The sequence below is a fragment of the Candoia aspera genome, chromosome 11 (assembly GCF_035149785.1).
Source record: "Candoia aspera isolate rCanAsp1 chromosome 11, rCanAsp1.hap2, whole genome shotgun sequence".
Taxonomy (NCBI): domain Eukaryota; kingdom Metazoa; phylum Chordata; class Lepidosauria; order Squamata; family Boidae; genus Candoia; species Candoia aspera.
The window spans coordinates 7,630,268-7,650,701 of NC_086163.1; the positions used below are offsets into that span (position 1 = coordinate 7,630,268).

The 20,434-nt window shown below is 37.6% G+C and overlaps 1 protein-coding gene across 1 annotated transcript in view; it reads right to left on the reverse strand.

The window, feature by feature from the left end:
• Positions 1–4,751: 4,751 nt before the first annotated feature.
• The window catches only part of CDYL2 (chromodomain Y like 2), a 78,979-nt gene continuing 63,296 nt past the window's right edge, over positions 4,752–20,434 (reverse strand). Inside the window, exons 5-7 of the mRNA XM_063312741.1 lie at positions 14,624–14,834; positions 13,215–13,358; positions 4,752–9,577 (exon numbers count right to left, since the gene is read on the reverse strand). Coding sequence (XP_063168811.1) covers positions 9,419–9,577; positions 13,215–13,358; positions 14,624–14,834 — 514 coding nt within the window. The 3' untranslated portion in view covers positions 4,752–9,418. The remainder of the gene's footprint in view (positions 9,578–13,214; positions 13,359–14,623; positions 14,835–20,434) is intronic.

Below are 20,434 nucleotides of genomic sequence, written 5' to 3' on the forward strand. Positions count from 1 at the left end.
CATGGTCATGTGATTGCTATTTTTTACCTTCCTGACTGGCTTCTGGCAAGCTAAATCAATGGGGAACTGTGTGATTCGCTTAACGACCACCACAAAAAAGGTTGTAAAATTGGGTCAGATTTGCTTAATGACTGCTTCACTTAGCAACCAAAATTCCAGTCCTACTTGTGGTCATTAAGCAAGGACTACCTGTATCAGCCCAACAATTCTATTTTGTTAGCTCAAGTTTGGGGTATTTTTTGAACTGCATCCAGGGTGTAAAGTGCATAGAGAGAATAACTCTGTTATTTCCATGAGTGTCTCTAAAGTGTCCCTGAAGCTGTGATTTTGTATATTTGGCAACCTTCCATGTTCTGTTGTTGCTTGTTGTTTTATCGTTTATTCATTCCACGGAATATCTTGACTCAGCCTTTCTCTGGAATATTCTAAAAACAGCTGAAGATATGAACCACTAAATAAAGAAGAAACACAAACAGGAACAAAATAGACACAGCAAAGAATGTCAAATCTTGTAAGAAGAGCAGCAAGGAAACCATGACATCCATGATTAAAGGACTCAGATGTGTTTTAAGGTTTATTATTGTGTTCAAAGCATTAACCAAAAATATGCATATGTCCTGGGTTCAGTGGAAGTCTCATCACATCTGTGTACAGTATGCATTCATCCCATTCTCTGAATAATGCGCTTAAATAATAAATAAAATCTATTTTATTCCTAATAAAGGGTTGTGATTTTGAGTATCTTGCTATCATAATTACAAATTTATTATGGTCAGTAGCTGGCTGCAATGGGAAGCATTTGACACAACTCTGAAATACTATCTTGCAGCCCAGTGACATACAGAGGCAAACAATGAAGCAATTCTACTGGTGTTACCAAAATAATAGTCAGTTAGTAGATAATGTAGGTAGAAATCAAGCTCCCAGATTGGAATTTCCTGAAGAATAGGATAAAAGGAACAAGAAATCACAGTACTTTTGTAAGTATTTTGGTAAAATCAAAACCTGGATTAAAGAGGCTAACTGGGGAAAAGCCCAATTAACTGACTTGTATCATCATAGTCCTTAGCCAGTCTGATTTAAAGTGGTTTAAGAAAATTATAGATAAAAAGCTACATTTCTAATATCACTAGGAACTTAATTATTGTAAATGTGGTCATAACAGAGTTGTCTTAAGCTGTCTAGATCAACTTGATGCTGTCCAAAGTGTAAGGAGCACATTGTCGTGAAGTCTGAACTGGCTTGTCCCAACATATACAGTATGGAGGGTAGCAGCAGGGAAACTCACGTCTACAAGAAACCAGGTGTTCGATGACCCATTTTTTTCATGTAAGTTGGTAGGTGTTTATTGCCTTGGGAATTGTGAGCATTTAGAATAGGTGTACTAAGACAATTCAAGAATGTTTATTTTCCATTTGAACTTAGGCACTGGTGGGTAGGATGGGGAGTTGTTCTTTGGAAATATGATTTAGGCAGGGCTAGTAAATGCTTGAATATACAGTTTATATTTGCTTTTTCAGCTTGCTGTACTAATGTGTGTAAATAAATAAATAAAATAATTAATAAATAAAGCAAAATATGTGATGCAATAAGAAGATGGCAGAATTTCTGGGCCTGATACAACCTATAGGTAAAAGGTAAAGGTTCCCGTTCAGTAGTGTCCAACACTAGGGGGCGGTGCTCATCTCTGTTTCATGGCCGAAGAGCCAGTGTTGTCCAAAGACACTTCCGTGGTCATGTGGCCGGCATGACAGTCACCAAAACCTGTTACCTTACCGCCGAAGCAGTACCTATTTATCTACTTGCATTTGCATGCTTTCAAATTGCTAGGTTGGCAAGAGATGGGGCAAGTGCAGGAGCTCACTCCACGCGGTGCTTAGGTCTCAAACTGCTGAACTTGCAACCTTCTGGTCAACAAGCCTGACATCTTAACCGCTGAGCCACCACGCCCCCTCAATACAACCTATAGATATTCATATTTCTCCTATCAAACTTTTCCCCAAGACCAGATCCTCTTCCACATTCCTCTGTTGGATGGGAAATAAGACTGTTCAGTCACTCAACTCAACTCAACTTTCTTCATTCTGATGTTTTACTAAAGAACCAACATTAAATCTAGTAGATTTGCAGGTGCAGTGCCTGTCTCACAATGTATAGAACAGCTGAATCATGCACCAAACCTCTAGAGGATCTCAACTCATTTATTGTATCTTCTTCAGTGGGGCTTATATTTGGGAAGCTGTAGCCCCTAAATGCAGTAATCAGTTAGCTAGCTAATGTTGTCTACAATGACAGTCTACCAATGTATTCATTTATTTAATTCAGTTTTGAGGCTGCCAAACTCTACAATTAAAAGAGAATTAAAAGAGAACACATATATTAAAAAGGGATACCACTGACCAGAAGGCCAACCCCATAACCCAAAAAATGCAAAAAAATGCAAAAAAATAAAAAAAACCAGGAACTTGACCACTGCCATATCCCAAGGCTTGCAAGAAGAAACAAGTTTTTAACAGTTTGTGAAAAATCAGTAAGGTGAGAATAATATGGATCTTTGGGGGGGATGTCATCCCAGAGGGCAGGAACCATCACTGAGAAGACACACTTCCTGGGTCCTGCAAGATGACATTGTTTAATTGATAGGACCCAGATCATGCCCAATCTAGCTGACCTCACTGGACAGGATGTAACATATTCTTACTGCCTTTAAAGCAATAAATTGTTGGTGGAATTATTGTATAAGAAAAGCAATTTATAATGGTTTTCAAGTAAATTTAGCTTCTGCTTTTGTATGATAAATGGCACTAAAGGAAGGACTGGGGAAAAAGTTTACTTTGATATGTCTGGAGCACAGCAAGAAATGAATGTACTGTTTAAACTGCTCAATTACATTTTGGCATCTTTCACACTCTTTTTAGAAAAAAAGTCATCGCAGCCTGTAAAAAGAACCACTTGTGTGTAATACCTTTACATGCTGATGTAAAATACAATATAATTTCAGGAAATATAAAACATCTGCCAAAGCATAGGAAATGTCTAATTTCCTCTACCCCTGCAAAGAGAAAAAAACTAAAAACTGACTTTTGTTATTCATTTTTGTTATTGTTATCTAGAATTTTGAATAATTTAAACAGGAAGAAGAAATGGCAGAATCTCTATCTATTCTGTCACACCTCGGCTTGCTTGAATTTCTCACCTGTTTGAAGAAAAAACTTATTGCTGGTTTGCCAAATTTATGCTGTGAAGTTACTTACCGTCTCATGTGCCATCAAACCACTTCTCACACATGTGTACATTGTGGAACAGCTTTAGAGCAAAATCCTACGCATCTCTTCAAAATCAACTTCCAGCAGCTGGATCCATACATTCCATTGGACTGTAACATCATTAGTTTTGTTGTGATGGCCCTGTAAGTCTACAGGAGTATGGAGATGACCTTGGAGAAGGTATGCTGAGACTGTTAGTAAAACAGGAGTTTTTTCAGGAAACCAGGAAAGTGTGAGAAAGAAATTCAAGTTTGTCTTTGTTATAAGAGGGAGGGAAGGGGAAACTCTGTCAGGCTTTCAAGATTCTGTTATTACAGCTTTTCAGTAACGGAAATTTCTAGTATTTCTTGTGGTGCCTGTTTTTTGACCTGGCGTATCTTGAAGGGTGGATATCAGTCTTGAGAGTCCAATAGTGTTTCCCTTCCCTTCCTCTTATATCAATCCATTTATTTATTACGGTCGTAGACCAGTACAAGCACAGTGCTTAGTGAATATATATAAATCTGTCTTAATAGATAATGTGAAATAAAATTTAAGACAAAGTTAAAATAGATTTATAAAACATCTATGAGTGAGGTCCAGGGTGCAGTCTATATTTAAATTAAAAGATAAACACTAAAATGATATAAGTATAATAACATCTAAAATTACAAAGACGTGACAATATCTAAATATCTATGCTAGCCCTATTTTTTAAAAAAAAAAAATTCTAAAAAGGCCCTTTTGAAAAGGTATGTCAGAGGCTGCATGTGGAATCTAAAGCTACAGTTCAGCTCCAAAAAGCCGCCAAATTAATCTGTGGCAGAAGCAGAACTCAACTTTTCCAGCACTAGGCTGGCTGGAGAATTGAGTGCACGTATCTGGTGAGCCATGGTTTTTTAAACCATAGTTCATGCATAATACTTGGGTTTACACATAACACTAAAGCACAGACAGCAGTTTCCAGGATCCAACCAAATATATTATGGCTAAATCATATATGGAAACCAGTCTTCTTCCTCCATTAAATATGTAGCTGTAACTATTTTCAATTGCTGCAAATGAAGAAGACATATAATCCTTTTCTGGCACATAAAAAATATTCATACAGGGGCATACACTGTGGGGGGGGGTATCAGAAGATGGCAGGCCTGAGACTGAAGCACATAAAAAATTAATGGAGCTGTAATTGTGTTGTTGCAGCTAAATCTTGCAATTTTTGACCCACATGTGTGGACACCTCTGTACTCATTGCTCCCATCTAACAATTGTCCAGATGTTTGCATCCCAGATGTGGTAGTCTTGATCTTTTTCAAAATAGGTGTGACTTTTGGCAGATTCTCTGAAGAGAAACTGAAGTTCTTGGTCTAAAAATGTTACCCACCCCTAGTCAAGCTATTTGAAATCTGGGAACAGTTCTGGGAACACTCTAGTGGGATGTTGTGCAAAAACTTCACCCATCTTGACACAGTCTGCCATAGCCCCATTCACTAAAGGCACCAAACGGAAGTTTCAATGTTTTTATTCAAAGCAGCTTCTCACAATGTATAAATACTGCATATTAACACACATGAAAAATACAACTTCTAAGGCACCCAGAAAAATGTGTTGATACACTAGTTTACAAGACCATTGACAAATAAGTTGTGTACAATTTGATCTACACAGTCACTATATCAGATATATCAGAAGATATGCATCCCTCAGTACTTAACTAATTTCTGAAATATTTACAACACTGTGGTCAAGGGGTGCCCCATACCCTCATATTGGTCATACTGTGCAGTCTCCATCTTCACAAATATTGGAAACATGACATTCAGACAACAAAATAATTTATGGGCCATATCTGAAAACATCTATATTTTAATTCTTTTCTCTTTTTTTGGTTACCTGCTTTATCTTCAGAGTTTGGTAATAAGCCTTACCAATAGACACCTCATCACTTATAACTATTTTTCATTTTCCTTTTTCCATTGTTTTTTCACCAGATAGACTTACTCTGGCTACCTTGCCCCTTTTTCTTTCTCTAAAATGAATTAAAAAATGATACAAAATGCATGTTGAACAGGACGTGACAACCAAAGGCATGATTGGGAAAATGGAATTCTTTGGTCCTTATTGTTTTTAATGGAAGCTTTATATTTACATGTATTATTCCCTAGAAGCCCAAATCCTGTTTGAAAATGTCGGTGAATTACATGAAGGACTTTCTTTGTCCATGTTTGAAATAGTGGCAAAGATATTAAGTATGGCTTCAAAACATATTGTTAATAGGGTAAACAGAGATAATACATCCAGGATGTGGAGCATTTAAATGCACAATTCAGATTGTCTCTACATCTCTTATGTAAACTTTAGGGCCTCCTAGAGAGAGTTGGCTTCAACCAGGTTTGACTTTCATAGATTGAGCCACCCAAAGAACCTGAGCTTGATTAGGGTTGGTTAGGTGGGCCAGATTAGACCCATGGGCTGGAGGCTCCCATCCCTGACTATAGAACAAAGCCCATGCTAAAGAGCCTGACTATGTTTGAAAAGAACACATGTACATACAACCAGTACAACCCGTATTCTCCTTTTCACTAGAAAAAAATTAAGGCCCTGCATTCTAAGTTTGCCAACTGTCTGAATGCAGCTGTTGGAGGAAAGGGGGTTTCTTAAAAGGTCATCACAAGTAATGGAGATTAAATCCATTTAACATTATTTTCCTCCCTCAAACCACCCCTCTTCAAGTTTTCTACAGGTGGATCCAAGTCCAGAACCTGAAGCGCAGAAAAATTATGCTTGGAAGAGGGGTCAGTTTTGGGGTAGAAAGCTTTCAATATGAATTGTCCCCACTTGCTTCATGTCTGCATGGCAGGATCTGATCTTCTAACCCAACCTTCTGCAACCCCATCTCCTCCAGATGCATTGGGCCTACAACTCCTGGAGTTCTCAGATTATGGAAGGATGTTATAATCCTTGATAGTCTGCCACCCCAAAGAGTTGACTGTTCATTTTCCTTAGGCAGTTAACAATCTTTGTTTTAAACTAGTGGTAAGGCTTATTCACAAATGCAGCAAATCTACAAATTCATTTCTTTCAAGGCTGGAAGAAAGGAAGGAAGGAAACCAAAAACCTGCCTGCATATATTAATAACAGTAAAACAATGTATTATTCTAAGTGAAAAACAATTGGCATCAATCCCAGAATACTAGAGATTAAAAGAAGAGTTAACCATAGTGTAAAAAGATTGCCTAAAACGCTTACCCTAATCTACCACGGAAATATAAAAAGTTTATATTTTTTTGAAAATATATACTGTATTAAAATCAGCAAGCTTATTCATTGAAACAGAAGGGCACCCAACTAACACATTTTATGTACAGCAATATGTATGTGTGTGTATACATACATCCACACCCACACACATATAGATACCCACACACACATACACCCACACACACATGCAAGACAAACAGAGAAAAATGAATTGCTTATTTTTTCATATCTACAAATGCAAAAACTGGGCAATCTTTAAAGATTTGTACAAAAACATTTACATGAAATAATATAACATACTTAACAGCAAATTTGCATTTTATTAAATACTGTGAATATTAATAAAGATATTCAACCCAGTATATACAGCACACCTATATAGCTAAATACTCAAGTGATGCTGGAAAGATAAAACTAGATGAGGAAGCTTTTTTTTTCCTTTTTAAAATAATCACTGACCTTAAACCCCTGAAATTAGAATAATCATATTGATGCTTTTTTTTAAAAAGTAAGATTTAGAATTTTATGAAGGAATTATATTCAGCCTGTTTCAACTCCTTATTGGCCAGGAAAATGTAAAAATAAGAATACCTTGAAAAAAATATTAAAGTTTCAAAATCAGGTATATTTGGAAATCCAGAAGTTTAGGATCCCAAGAATTCCATCCGCTCAAAGCACATTTCAGGGCTGGAAAGTCTTCCTGCGAGTTCATGAAAATGTGTTTCTGGAAGAGGGGCTGTACCACATTTTGAAAATTATAAAAATATTATTTCAATAAATGAATGTTTTGCTATGAATTTTGTTTCCATGATTTCCATTTGCTTGGTATTATATACTTCAAGGATTTTAGTCCTGAGTCCAGAACAGCCGGACTCCAGTAGCAAATGATTTATGAATTTATTGAGATTCTTCGCCATCCGTAGCGGAGAAGAAGAGAAACATTCTCCATTCCCCTTGCCTGAAAATCCTAGTTGATATGTCCAATGCATTCTGGTAAGAACATGGTTTCCTCAAAGTGATGCTTGAAGCCAGACTGTGCACTGATTTGTAAGAATTCTGTAGAGACTTCCTGACCAGAGGGAGTTCTGCTAAATGAAATGCATTTAAAAAATCAAACTAAACAGAGGAAGTCTCTCCCATCCCCAGGAATTCAATATCCCATTTGGAAGCTCTAACACCTAATAAGAAATTGAACTTAAATGGAAACAACTACAGAGGAAAAAAAGAAAGAGAAATGAAAAACAAACAAAAAGTTCAGAAAACTCATGGAAGCCACAATTCATGAAATGAACTTAAACCTAGAGATATTTGACTTTCTGTTCCCTCTTTTTTTCTGCAATCTTCATAGCCAGAAGGTGGGCAGCCATCCCATAAAGCAGCCCATGCATGTAAATGTTCTCCTCCTAATGCACCTTGACCGGACCTTGCCAACTTGAAAAGAACACTGTTCTTCCATTACTTTTCCAGGGACTTCACAGACGGTGGAAGGTGTTAAAATCTCTGCCGTGCTTCCAGGAAGTATTGGAGTCAGGTTCTAAGAGCAAAGGAGCGCAGAGTACTCCAAAAGAAAGCTCTGTCTTTCTGCATTTTTTTTCTAATGGAACGGAGAGCTATCATTTGCTGGAAAATAAAAGGAACACAAGAACCTTTTCTAGCAGCTTTTGAAAGGTGTCCTTAAGAGTATTATACCACTTCTTGGGAGGATGGGTAGCCTTTATGCTCTATAGCAAGCAGAATTCGTCATGCTCTGTTGGTACCCTATGTCGGTGCAATTGAGTTATTACTGTTCAGCTGATTAGAAAAAATAGTAAACATTTGTTATTAAAAAAAAATGGTACACCCTGCCCTATTCCTCAAGTTCTCAAGAAGATTTGTGTTACACTCACAGTTTCGGCACTCTGTTGTTTTTCCTTAAGGAAGGTTCAAACACAATGTCCACCTCTGAGGACAATTCCTGAATATGAATCACAGAGTTCTTCCTTTTTTAAATGCCCCCAATAGTCCATGACATTATCTGATTCACTTCCTTTTGTCTTTGCTATGTCTTTGCTCACATAGCGCAGCTCTGTTTAAAGACAATCAGGGAGATCGTACACATGTGCAAAACCTATCCCATCTAATACAATGATAATTAATAACGAAGCCAACAACTAACTATATATATATATATATATATATATATGTATATATATGTATATATATATATATATATATCTCCCCCCATACTCACAGACACACACAAACACAAATAAATTAATTAAATAAATTCACCCAAAAGGGGGGAGGAATCCAGGTAAGATTTTTTTGCAACATTATTTTCTTTCAGCCATCATCCATGATAAATTATATCCCCCCCCCCCATATACAATGTGTTCTGTTGTTAATGTTCCAACAGACAAAAAGTATTGTCATCTTCTCAAAGCAGGCCAGCCAGGTAAATATGATTTAGGCCTGAGTTCTAAACCGAGTCATTTGGACTGATGCCGTGACAAGTTGCTTACAGTAGCAAGAATAAGTTAGTTAATATTAATATTAATAATAATAATAATAAAGAAGACAAAAGAAGTGAGATTGGTGGTGTGCCTTAAAGGGTTACCACTAGTGCTTCTGGATGTTTGTATGTTTCTCTCAGCCACGTGTGTGTTCAGATGCAACTCTTGCCAAAGGCTGGGTTAAAACATCTGCCCTTCCTTCGACAAAGAAAAACCAATCGTGCTCAGAAGAGTTGCTGAATTCACAAGGAAACTGGTGCAACCTCAGATGTGTTAGATATGCCATCACAAAGTCCCCTGGAGGATTTGCTGGATCTGGGTTTTGGCTTTCGTATTATTTATCTCAAACCCGGAGACACCTGAAATCTCCTTTGTCCCAGAACATTCTTCCCCCTTTTCCTTTCAAGTCATATAACAGTTTCAAACTTCATAGATCTTGTCCTGTAGATAGCTGAATAATGAATCTAGTCCTTTGGAAGAACTCCAGAGCTGCTTTAACATCTGACATTCTTTCTCATTCACGTCTTCAAGGCCAGATTTTAGGAAACTCCGAACCAGGCATTTCGATTCTTCTAAAACCTAGGAGAAAGAAATTGCAATCCTGTTGCAGCAGTGGAATTTATTACAAGTAGCCCTCAACTTACTACCACAATTGGCACTGGAACTTCGGTCGCTAAGCAATGAGATTGTTAAACGAGGCATCACATGACTGTGCCCGATTTCATGATCTTTTTGGCTGCGGCTGTTAAGATAATCATATAGTCATTAAGCAAATCACGTGGTCATTACGTGAATCTGGCTTCCCCCATTGAATTTGCTTGTCAGAAGGTTGCAAATGGCTATCACCTGACCCTGGGGTACTGCAACTGTCATAAATACATGCCAGTTGCCAAGCACCTGAATTTTGATCACATGACCACAGGATGCTGCGACAGTCGTAAGAGTGAGGACCGGTTGTAAGTCACTGTTTCCAGCGCCGTCATAAGTTTGAACAGTCACTAAATGAATGGTTGTAAGCTGAGGACTACCTGCAATCTATTAGAAGGATAGCACTGTAATCCAATCTTCTCTAGGGGGAAAAAAAGTTTAGAGTTAGGAGACCTCTGGGCTCTTGGCTTCATCCGACAACTCCTTTGCAGTTGGTCAGTTCAATTCTTGGGCAGCTGACTAAGCACAGGGCCCCCCAAACCCTAGCCTCCTTGTGGTGCACCCCAGGCAACGTGACTTGTCACAGCTAAATAGTCTACACATCTGGCTGCTGGACCTCACAAGGATTTCCCAGCAAGGAAAAAAAAGCAGCATGAACATCAAACTGCTATGCTTTACGATTTAAAAAAAAAGAAAAAGGGTTGCACTTACTGATCTGATTTGGAAACCTGATTTGATTGGGAGCCCAAGCCAAATGGCCTTTGAATCAAACCTCCTCCTCAAAGACTGACACTCCCTTATTAAACTGGCATCTTGTGATTGCCCTTCATGACCCGAGCAGCCCTTTGATGTAAACATCCACAATCTGCATTCAAAATTCCAAATGTGCTTGGAAAGATTGCAGCCCCAGGATCTATTTGTTCATTTCATCCATTCTAAAGGATGGATTCCGTAAAATGATACTCTGATAAAATATATCATTTGTCAGGGGTGTCCAGGGGGAAGTGGTAGTGTAAAAAAAAAAAATCAAGATGATGCCCACAGCATTGAAGCATTGCTGTTTTTTTATGCATATTGTGTGTCAGATGCACGTAAAAAAGAGGTAGGTCTTTGATTGTAGACCTCATCTTGACTTTTTTGAACCCCTCCCACAGACACCCCTTCCCTTGGTGTTTTTGTATTCTACAGTAATATAATAGTTCACAAGACTGAACTGAAAACCAGGAAATCTGAGTTCATACAGTATTCGCTTTTGCCTATCCATCCACAAGTGACTTACTTTTTTCTTTTAATATAGAAATGTAATTTTATTTCTGCTGGAAGTTTCACCCTTTTTGCCCTGTTACTGTTAAGTTTATAGTTAGGGCTGTCCAACTGAGAACAAAATTTATAGAACACACTGGGGTGGCATGTAAAGGTAATGAATTCATCTAAACTCCCATTGTTTCTGTGTTTTATTACTTGTTTTATTATATCTTGCATTTTTATCTTACAATTTTATCTCTATTTTACCCTACTGTATTTTATCGTATTTTATCTTACCATAGTATATTTTATCTTCTCTTACTGTATTTTATCAGTTTTATGGTATTTTATTTTATATTTTATATCTTACAGTGACTAATGTTTTGATATGGTCAATTGACTAATCAATAAAGTTATTCATTCATTCATTCATACTGTTTTATATTCGTATTGTTTTTCCTATTCTAACAGATGCCTTGTTTACATTATTTTTTAATTCTGCTGGATCTTAGTTTAACAATTGAAAGCTGCTTTGCATTATTACCATAGTAGAACAAAGGGATATAATTAACTTTTTTTCAAAAAAAGTATTGGGTAAGCAGGAAGCATTCTTAGCTTCAGTGGTGATTTTCTCTATTCCTTTTATGAGTTTTTTTGACCTAGAGGACTCTAATGTTGCACATTATAAAAACAGAAGATGAAATGAAGGTGTAGGAGATACAGTGGGAAATGAAGAACACAGAACTTGTTCAGAGTCCTTATCAGATCACTATGCTTATCGGCTCATCCAAGACACGCACAACGCTTTTGTAATATGTGCTTCTTTTGTGTGTTTTTTTCCAAACATTTTGGAGGAGATATAATCTACAATACATTTAATTAAAAGTCCCTGGTGCCTTGTTGCCGCTCTTTCAAGTGAAAAGGGAAGTTACTCTGTCTTTGCCAAACAGAGGGAATAAAGTTACAGTTTTTCATACAAAGGTGGGGAGGAAAAGATACCTCTCTACCAACTTACTTACATACCTCTCACAGAGGGAAAACTCAGGACTTGCATAATGTGTGAAAAATTATTTGAGGATTGAACACTAATCCAGGAGTTCAACATTCTGACTTGGGCAATCTTTTTGAAGCCAGGCACCCCTGTCCTTAAGAGTTTTTGGAACTGGGGAGATTATAGCAGGTAGGCAATGGGGAAGAATATGTCATACCTCTGGACAAGATCAGGATTTTTTGGGGGGGTGGTTCCCCCTCTGGCTTTTGTATGGGAGTTTCAGGAGGAAGTTTCCATTCCTTTACTTATTAAGCAGGTAACCTACATCAAGCCTACTGTATTTTAGGGCTAACATTGTAGTCGTCTGCATTTTTTATCTCAACTTTTTTATTTATTCATGAAGCTGTGTCATAGATTTTATATTTATATATATATATATATATATATATATATATATATATATATATATATATATATATATAATATATTTATACTTATATGTACATTGTATTTTTAATGATATGCTATTTTTATTATTGTATACCACCCAGAGTTGTTGCACACAAGTTGGATGGCCAAGAAGTCCAATAAACAAACAAACAAACAAACAAACAAACAAACAAACAAACAAACAAACAAACTATGGCTGGAACAGGCTCCAGAAGGCATCAAAAGAGCCATCAAAAGGGCCTAGGATCACCCATCCTCTTTCATGAAAAAGACTGGGTAAGCACTGGTGATCCCTAGTTTGTTTTGTCCCTTAATTCAGTGTTTCTCAACCTTGACAACTTGTAAGATGCATGGACTTCAACTGTCAGAATTCCCCAGCCAGCCCTAATCCCTTGAGGACATCAACTGTATAAAATAGACCAGCAATTTCACCCCCCAGCTTTTGGGCTAGAGAGGGTAGGGGACTTCTTATGGGATGTTTCTTCTGGTGGTGTTGGCATTCAATTTCCAGACATTTGCTCTGTAAGGACTCTGAATTCCATTTTTAATTATCTCATGTTTTAAACTAGGATTTCTCAACCAGGGTTCTGTAGCACCCTAGGGTTCTGCGAGAGGTCACTAGTGGTTTCCTGGGAGATCATGATTTACTTCAAAAATTATTTTAAGGGTTCCTCCAGGGTCAAGAGGTTGAGAAATTCTGTTTTACGCTATAGTCAGGATGGAGTTGGGCAGCCTATAAATTTAATAAGTAAGCAAATAAGAGACACGAGAGGCAGTGCTTTGTCTGAAGTTCCTTCTAAGCGAGTTTCTGAAAGAGATGAGGTTAGAAGTGTGTGACATAAACTCTCCAAAGTTCTCCAAAAAATCTCATATTCTTCTTACCACCGCACTGCAGGATGCCATTTCTTTTACTCTCAGCATCACTTCCTGCCCAAATGTGGTCGGCCAAAAGACTTGGGAGACAAGTCCTCTGCTGCAGGCCTCTTGCGCTGTCAGCTTTCTTCCACAAAACAGCATCTCATTGGCCTGCAAGGATCAAATATATCTGAGTAGGACTGATAGAAGATTTTACATACAGTATATAGAACTAAATATCAATATATTTCATTTTCATATATTTCATATGTAGTGTTCATATATTAGAGACCTTTGCACTTGTATTATGGCCCTGAAGCTGTGTTGTGTTTCCTAGAAGAATTTTGTTGACTTTCTTACCCTTCCTTTCTAGCAGGCCTTGATAGATAGCTGTGCCCATAGAAACAAGATAAGGTGTACATTCCAAGGATAGCTTCTCCAGAGGAAAGGCATTGTTTAATAACGGTCAAGGCACCCTAGCAAGGATGGAAGGAAGTCCCTTATATGGGGAAGGAAGAGGGTCCCTTATAAGTCCCTTATATGGGGAAGGAAGGTAGAGGGAAGGAAGGAAACTCCTAATATGGAATAAGGTTAAGGTGGATTATGGGTAACTGAATAAGGGGTGGTATTCTGAAGGAGGAGTTGAATGGAATGTATATAATGTGCTTTAAGAAAGGGGTCCTGTGCGGCACCCACCTAACAGCTTGGTGCCATCGCTTTTGCTCTTGGGTGAATTGCAGTTGCCTGTGTCTTTGGTCCCGGCTCAGAAACGAACCTGATAAGGAAATATAAAAAAATTCCAACAGGACAGCCTGTTCTTCTCATCAGCGAAGAGCAAACACGAGATGACAGTGGACACACATTTGCACAAAACACGCAGGGACCTATTCAGTGGCAGTTGCAAATTTAGGATAAACAGAAAAATAAGGTCTCACACCACACACACTGGGAGGAATGAATCAGATGAAATACTCTAAGTGTCTGTTTTGTCTGTGATTGTGGGTGGGTCACCAAGGATCTGTCTCTTCCATTCTTACTTGATTTTTAAACCTCATTCGGCCTGGAGAGCTACTCAGAAACAGGAGCTTCAGACAGAAAGTTGCCTCTTGACCATTAAACAGGCTCAAGCCTGCACATTTCAGATAATTATGTTTGCAAACAACTGCTTCAACTGCTTTTCAGTAGCAAACAACTTGCAGCCATCGATATTTGCTTTGTACATAAAAATCAGAAATCCAGAGGGGAAATGACTGGGGAGGGACTGGTACAAAGAGAAGTCCTTCTCTGAATTTAAGTTCATTTCTTTGGTGCAATATTCATCCATAAGGTCAGAAAGGAAATGTCTGGAGTAGCAGAGCACATGCAGAAGAGCCCCTCAGGTGTCAATCTATTTAACTGAAGTGGGACCATAGAAATCCGAAAGAAAGCAGTCTTACCAGAGCAACGCCCAATATCTGTGGAAATGTGTACGATGAACAGCCAGCAGGCGTGAGCCGAATGGTTGCATAGGGCGTTTGGAACCAGGCCTTTTCACTTGCCCAAACAATGTCACACAGCGGTAAGATTGAAGCCCCCAAGCCTAGAGCAGGGCCATTGATGGCAACCACAATGGGCTTCTTAAACTGAATAAAGGCTTTCACAAAATCCCTAAAAAGGAAGAGATGGATGAAAGTCACCATGAACTACAATTGCTTGCCCTGTAAGGTTCATGAGAACTTTCTTCACCACATCAGGCAGGACTCCATAGAGTCAAGCTCTTCACATATTTCTCCAAAAGCCAATCAAAGATTCTCATCCCACTTTTTTCCTCACAGCATATGGTAAGCAGAAAGAGAACAGTTCTGAACATGGCTGTGCCACCAAAACTGTAGTAACTCCATCTTGCCTTGGATTGTTGTCTTACTATTAGTGGGAGGTTCCATAGCCATGGTTGATGTCTTTCAAAATGCAATGTACTTCTTGGTGGCTTTGCAGTATGAATAACTGATATTCATGCCACTAAAGAAATGGTTCAGCTGTAAGTCTCATCCCTCCCAAAGGTTTACTGCTTGATATGTTGAGTTTTAAGATGATTCTTTCTTATCTCTTTCTCTCCCTCCCTCCCTCTTTATATGTTACTTCCTATAGTAAAGGTAAAGGTTTCCCTTGACATGAAGTCCAGTCGTGTCCGACTCTAAGGGGCGGTGCTCATCTCCGTTTTCAAAGCCGAAGAGCCGGCGTTTGTCCGAAGACACTTCCATGGGCATGACTACACGGAACACCGTTACCTGCCCGCTGAAGTGGTACCTATTAATCTACTCACATTGCATGTTTTTGAACTGCTAGGTTGGCAGGAGCTGGGACTAGCAACGGGAGCTCACCCCGTCACGCGGATTCGAACCGCCGACCTTCCGATCGGCAAGCTCAGCAGCTGAGCGGTTTAACCCACAGCGCCACCATGTCCCTATGTTACTTCCTATACCAAAACATTAATCTAAAAGTGGAGCCGACAACCGCAGCTGAATAAAGAGCCGGTGAGTAGACTGGCTCTTCGTAATTCCTTTCCCAACAAGGAGAGGACTTGAGATTGCCTGCAAGTGCTCCATACAGTTGCTTCTTGTGTGGAGCCTGCAAGACAGTGATCTCCAGTGGATTTAGAGCCTTGGGAGATAGCCATCTTGCTCAAATCACATCCAGCGCCTTTGAAAGGACACTAAGTTTGCATACTTCCTTTCTAATCACTTTTGAAAATTGCTTATTAACTGCTTTTCAGCTATTAGGAACCTTAGGAAAGATAAATTTTAGAGCACCGGGTAGGTTTCCTTCAATCCTTACTGAAATAAGTTTTAAATATACGTTTAAGGACTTAATTTTTTTTTCTTTTGGAATAAAAGCAAGAGGGTGATTAGAACTTTGATTTTGGAGTTATAAATGGACTAAGGGTCCAGATGGATTTGAAGTAAGATTTTGAAATTAATTATAAGAATCCTTTTGATGTGAAAATGCTTTTGTTTTGAATTCTCTTTAAAAAAATGATAGGATGAGACTTTGAAGGTTGGACACTAGAGGGAACCAGAAGGAACTAAAGATTACAATTAAAGGAGAAGAACACTTGAATTTGACTTACTCATATAGAATGAAGCAAAATATTTTTAACATTGGACACACTGAAGGATATTTCTGAACAATAGACCCAGAAGTTAATTTTAAGAGTGTCTGCCTCTATAGATAGACTGTGTTCCAAACATGTTACTGTATGAAAGAGGAACAACTTTTACCTGAGAAGATTGAGACTGATCTGAAAGTGGATTTAAAAATGACAGGGTATGAGAATGATATGGAAAAAGATGCTACACTGGACATAGAAAAGACACTGGCTGATGTCTTAATAATTAAAAGGGATATACAAATAATAAACTAAGAAAGTTACCTGGATAATTTTCCTATATTGGATTTACAAAAGAGACTTGTTAAAGTTTTGAAGAATTTTGTGAGAAGGGGCAAAGAAAAAAAATGAAAAGAAATCAAGTTCTAGGACATTACTTGAAGGGATTAACGATCAAGATCGTTAAAAGTAAAAGGAAGGAATATAAAGTTGGTTTATTTGATCAAGGTTAAAATAGACATGTTGTTATCTCTGGTAACCCTTAATGGACTTTTGCTGACATCAGGACTGAAATAACAAAGCTTTAAGGATTGTTTATAGACAAGAGATGGGATATGGGAAGAAGAGATAATTAACAAATGATCTATTTTAAGAGAAGGTGATAAGTTACTAAAATTGTTTATACACGTGATGAAGGGCGAAGTCATTTCTTTATATATTTCTTTTCTTTTTCCTTACTATATTCTTATTTTTTCTTTCCTTTCTCTTCTTCTCTTTTTTCATTTATGCACTTTCTCTTTTTTCTTTTATTTCTTTTAGCTTGTATTAGTTTTTATCTTTTTAACTGTGACTTATTATAAAATTACTATATATAAAACACATTAATCATTTAAACATATTTTAATTCTGTTCATCCGTTGCATTTAAGACATGGATGAGCAACTTCAGGCCTGGAGCAAGCTGGGACTCCACAAAGCTTTTTATGTGGCTTTGAGTTCTCTTAGCTGAGCAGCCCTTTCAACCACTGCCCAGTTTTGCTAAGTGTGAGAAAGTTCAACTTACTGTTTCTAAAACTGTCAAAGACAGGAGAAGGGGGGGGGGGGTTTCCAGGAAATTTAGGTGTATTTTGGACGTGACTATTATCTACTTTCTCCTACCTTTCAGATCCCTACACAGTGTCCGATAACCTCATGCAGTTTCCAGCCTGCAGATGTTCTGCACACCAAGGTGCAAACAAGCAAACAAATAAATAAAAACCAGACGAGTATTGGAAGGAATCTCTTAGGTGATTCTGGGTTTATAAAATCACAGACTTCTGAACTAGAACTAGAGAACTAACTTCTGGCACAGCTCAAAATAAAACTTCCAGGAAGAGATGAAGCTGCTTTATACCTAATTAAGTCACTGGCCCATTGAGTTCAATGTTGGTTGCTGTCCAAGATTTCTAAATGGGAGTTTCTCTTGTACTGGGTGATACTTCTGGTCTGAACCTGGAATCTTCTGCATATAAAGCTTGTGTTTCAGCACTGTACTGTGCCTTCCCAAATGAAAATATATTGCTATTTGGTATCAACATAATTGGTATAAATGAACCATGATTACATGACCACAACTGGCAGCAGTTTGGGATCAGTCCGACGGGGATGGCTTGCACCTGAAAACTGTCTTTCACATTATGTAGGTTAGATTTAAACATAATATGACATGTACGAGAAGAAGGCAATATTTTAACTTTGAGAGTCTATTTGCATGTAAATGAAGCCATTTCCCTAAGAAGAAAAATCTCCAAATGTTGCCTTTATAAGTCTAGGTAATATAACAGAAATGTGATGGAGTCAAACCATGGGAAAATGCTAACAGAATTCAAAAAATAAGTTAAGAGAAAGATTGCTTTAGTTTTCTCCAGACTGGTGTTCTTAAGATATATTGAACTATAAGTCTCAGAGCCCCAAGCTACTGTATGTTGGCTTGGAATTCTAGTAATTCCTGGTTTTCCTTGACTTGCTGCCTTCCAAATCTATATTTATTTTATTTACCAAATTTATCACTGCCCATCTCCTCTCAAGGAGGGACTCTGGGTGGTTTACAATGAAAGACAATTAAAACAATGCAAAAATGAAGTACTGTACGTAACTACATTTGGAAGGTAGCAGGTCAGGGAGAACTGCTTTTAAAAATTAAGTGTATGGCATCCATGAGCTATCACTTTGACTCTGATTTTAGGTTTGGACTTCTCTTGGGTGAAAGATATTGTGTTTTTTATATCTAGGTATTGGTGTGTTATGTGGACCCATTCCTTTATTTTGTAACAGGTCCTGCAGTGGAAAGGTCAACGGACATGATCTGACCATGATTTCTTTTTTGGTATTTTGCAGGATGTAGGGGAGGGGCTTGATTAAAGAAAACTATATTAAATTTATTTTAAGGGTTATGGTACAGTTTTGATCATGTAACTTCTTGCACAGAGGTCAAAGGTGGGCTTTAGGGCGGGTAGTAAAGGGGAGCTAAGGCTACAGAACCATAGGTTCTGTGTTTCTCCTTTATTCAGCAAAGGTAATCTGGTTTCTCAGGGCTACCGGTCTCAAGGGGACTAGTTAGAAATCTTCTTGGGACAGACTAACTCCTGTCTGACAAAGAATTCAAGAATGGGGAGCAGGAGTCATGCCTCTCTCAACACACTACTAAAGTAGTCATTAGGCAACACTGTAGGACCCAAAGTGAGGATGGATAACCAAACCAGAGCTAGGAGAATTCAGACACTCTCCATTTAATCAACAGGATGCCATTTGCAGTGCTTGGAGGTCACAGAGTTTAAACTCTGGTTCTACTTCCCCTCTACTTCTCAGAGTTTCATCTCTGTAGGTCCAGCCTACAGAAGTTTTCTAAAGAGTAATTGAAGAATTGCCAGAAATGGATAGCCAATCTGATTCAGAAAGAAAATCAAAGAATATTTAAACGGATTTATTTAAATATTTAAAAAATTTACAGACCAACAAAAAGAGGTTCTTATCTACCTGTAACAGAAGATGATATTGAAGAAACAGTTGAACAATTGAAATTGAACAGAGTTCCAGGGCCTGATGATATCTCTGCAATTTACTATAAAACTTTCTAAGAAATTCTGACCAAACCTTTAACCAAAGCAATGAATGAAATCCAGGTACATGAAGAACTTCCTCTGGCATGGAAAGAAACTTTTATTTCTTTGATTTATAAAGAATAAAAGGATTCAACTTATCCTGAAGCTTACAGACCTATCTCCTTACTGAATGTGGAGTACCAATTTTTTATGGCAATACTTGCAAAGAGACAAAATGGCTTCCTAATTGATATGATACATTCTGACCAGATGTTTTGTTCTGAAGAAAGATAAGAGAAATAATATCAGACATATCTTAAATGTTATTGACAAGATGAACAAAAGAACAAAATGGCTTTGATTTTCCTTGATGCTGAAAAAGCCTTTGACAATTTGGAATGACCTTTCATGTTTGCAGTTCTGAGGAAAATGGGTTATGGCTCTAATTTTTTTGACATCAATACAGAGTACTTAATAAAAAATAAAAAGTCAATAAGGAATGGCCTTTCCTTGCAGCAATGTACTATACTAAAAGGAACAAGACAGCACTGTCCCTTCTTCATTTTGATTAGCATTACAACTATGGGCAATTTGAATACATCAAGAAAATAGAATTTCAGGAGTTAAATCAACTACACAAGTACATAAGCTGTAATTATTTTCTGATGATACTGTGCTCACAATTACTCAGCCCAGGGAATCTTTAGTATCATTGATGGAATATAGAGTTTGGTCTACTGAATTAATCAAGAAAAAATTCAAATGTTGGTATGGAATTTGACAGGATGAAAAGCAACATGACAAAAAAGTTTTTTTTTTTTTAAAAAGATTATTCACCAAGTTGGAAGCTATATATCAAGAGACAATTCTAGATGGAAAAAACCGTCTTGGTTAAGGAGAATCCCAGTGCCAAAATGAATATTCTACCAACACTAAACTTTATTTTTCCAATGATTCCAGTATTTATGAAAGTAAGATATCAAATGTTTGGCACAGACAAGTAATGAATTATATGTAGACCAACAAAAAGCCAAGGATTAACCTTTGCTTTTAAAAAGTAAATCTGACACAGAATTTAATTTG